Source organism: Tupaia chinensis, unplaced genomic scaffold (genome assembly GCF_000334495.1).
Source record: "Tupaia chinensis unplaced genomic scaffold, TupChi_1.0 Scaffold000146_1, whole genome shotgun sequence".
In the NCBI taxonomy this organism is placed as follows: domain Eukaryota; kingdom Metazoa; phylum Chordata; class Mammalia; order Scandentia; family Tupaiidae; genus Tupaia; species Tupaia belangeri.
Genome location: NW_006159616.1, coordinates 8,440,816 through 8,443,272, shown reverse-complemented (window position 1 = coordinate 8,443,272; position 2,457 = coordinate 8,440,816). Strand labels below are relative to the sequence as shown.

The window sequence follows — 2,457 nt, the reverse complement described above, 5'->3', positions numbered from 1 at the left end:
TAATAGATCCTAACACTCGGGGCGGGGGGGGGGGGCAGGAGTGCGAAAGGAATCACTCTAGAGAGAGTTAGACGGCAGGACTTGGTAACTGGCTAGTGGGTCACAGTATCAGGGAGAGGGAGGTACCGAAGGAGACTGGCGAGTTGCACCCAGGGATGTGGAGGTCTGGGGTGGTGATGGGTGTCTCTTCTCAGGGGCATGCTCTTTCGGAGAAGGTGAAGTGAGGAAAGGACAGAGTATCTAAGTTCAGGAATTCCCCAGCTTTCACTGGGGCGATAGCCTTGGCAGAGAAAGCAAGAGTCTAGATTTGGAATGCGGCCTCACGGGCAGGATCGGAGAGACCATGGGCTCGTACGCGCTGACCTGGGCAAACGACCCACACATCAGGAGATCAGAGGCCGCGTCTCAACGTGAACCAGGAGTAGGGCGCAGGAGCATGGCCTCGTCAAGGGAGCCAGAGAAGGTGAAGTTGGAGGAGCAGGAGGGTGTGGGGAGCAGGTGCTGGGAAGGAAACGCCATGCAGGGCCTCAGGATGGGAGAATGGTTGTGGACAAGGGTCCGACTCGCCACTTGAAGATCATGGCTAATTTTTGTTTTCAAGAAACACAAATGCATGTGTTTTTGTCTTATGTAATAGTCCATTCATTCATGTAGCAAATATTTATCAAACGTGTAGGTCTAGGTGCTGTAAGAAAAGACAAGTCCCTACTCTCTGAGAGTTTCCATTCTGGTGGAAGTGGGAAGCAAAGAAAAGTATTTCAGGTGGTGAAAATAAAACCATCCATAGAAAGTGCCTCGAGCTGCCCCTGGAGTGTGATCAGGGAGGGCCTGTCTGAGGAGGTGATGTTGGAAGTGAGTTCTAAAAGACAAGGCGTCAGCCATGCAGGGAGCTAGGGAAGGAATACACAAGGTAGAGGGCCGGCCCCTGCAAGGGCCCTGAGGCAGGACCCGTGTGGCACCACGTGTGCGAAGGCGCCATCACGCTGTTGCCGTCATCTCCGGCTCCCAAGATCAGGGTGGCCATTGCTCCGTTTCCACAGATCATGATGGAGGAGCGGATTATGCAGCAGCAGCACACAGTGAAGGCTCTCCAGGATGAGCGGGAGTCCCAGAAACACGGATTCGAAGAAGAAATCATGGAGTACAAGGAGCAGATCAAGCAGCACTCCCAGACTATTGTGAGTCTGGAGGAGAGACTCCAGAGAGTGACCCAACACCATAAAAAAATAGAAGGCGAGATTGCCACTTTGAAGGACAACGACCCAGGTAGGTGCAGAGAGAGGCCGAGGAAACCCCGGCATTGGGGGCAGGTTCTGATGACTACGTGGGTCCCCGTAGGCTGGCTAATAAAAGGGGCACACCTGCTCTACCAGGAGGCCTGCTTTTCTTCTTGTCACGCGACGACACGAGGAGCCCGCTGAGGCTGGGGTGAACACAAGTGACCACAATCCACTGGGACATCCTTTGTGCCAGCCTAGTGAGCCGGTGACACACAGGCTACCAGCAGGGGCATTGAGACCAGCGTGAAGTGGAATCAGCTTTTCCACATGAAAACATCTCGTGCAGGGCCTTTCAAAGGCTTCTGCGTGCCCTCAGCCATTTGCAACCTGACTAATGTACTTTCATTTCCAGCAGGATTTGTCTCTTAAAAAATAAATCGAAAAAGGCTGAAATGGGAACTCAGAGTGGTGAGCATGAATTCACCCCAAATGGCCGCAGTAACTCCCGTTATCGCAAAGATGCTAAGTTCTCGGAGAGTTCTGGAAGTAGAGGCCCCAGGCCCCAGGTCAGGGTTTCTCAGCCTCAGTGCTATTAACAGTAGGGGTTGGAAAAGTCCGTGGTGGGGGGGACCATCCTGTGCATTCTAGGGTGCTTAGAAACATCCCTAGTCTCTACTCACTAGGTGCCAGGGGCCCCCCAGGCCACCAAAAATGTCGCAGACAATGTCATATGTTAGAAACGTGGTCCTGGTCCTGACAGCTGGCCAGCCGGCAGGGCTGACTTGTGCATTCGTGCGTTCAGCACACTCAGCTGAGCATCTGTTATGTTCCAGTCTCACTAGGTACTGGGGGTCAGTGATGGGAAAGCCGGGAATTGTCCCAGGAGCTGACCTGACTGACAGGTGTTCCGGAATGGCCAGGGCACAGAGCAGGGCTTAGTTTCCTAACGCAGAGTCCCGGGCAGGGGGAGGATGTTGAAACCGGGACCTAAACGGTGACTGCATCCTTGTGATCTCACACTTAAATCAGTGCCTGCCCGAAGCAGGCATTCCGTCAGTCGTTTGTTGAATGAGTAAACAAGCGAGTGACTGTGACAGAGTGGTGGGAATGGAAGCCAGAAGGCAGTGAGCTGGGAGTGGGAGGTGAGGACAGGAAGGCACTGAACAGATTGTTCTTTCAAGACTCTCGGCCGGGCTGAGAGGAGAAAGGGCAGGCGACGTCCCCCAGCCGCGACCAC

At 53.9% G+C, this 2,457-nt stretch overlaps 1 protein-coding gene across 3 annotated transcripts in view; it reads left to right on the top strand.

Moving 5' to 3' along the window:
- The window catches only part of FHAD1 (forkhead associated phosphopeptide binding domain 1), a 171,516-nt gene that overhangs the window by 134,349 nt on the left and 34,710 nt on the right, over window positions 1-2,457 (top strand). For all 3 annotated transcript variants that reach the window (XM_006145267.1, XM_006145268.2, XM_027770619.1), the window contains one exon: window positions 1,041-1,266. In XM_006145267.1, coding sequence (XP_006145329.1) covers window positions 1,041-1,266 — 226 coding nt within the window. The remainder of the gene's footprint in view (window positions 1-1,040; window positions 1,267-2,457) is intronic.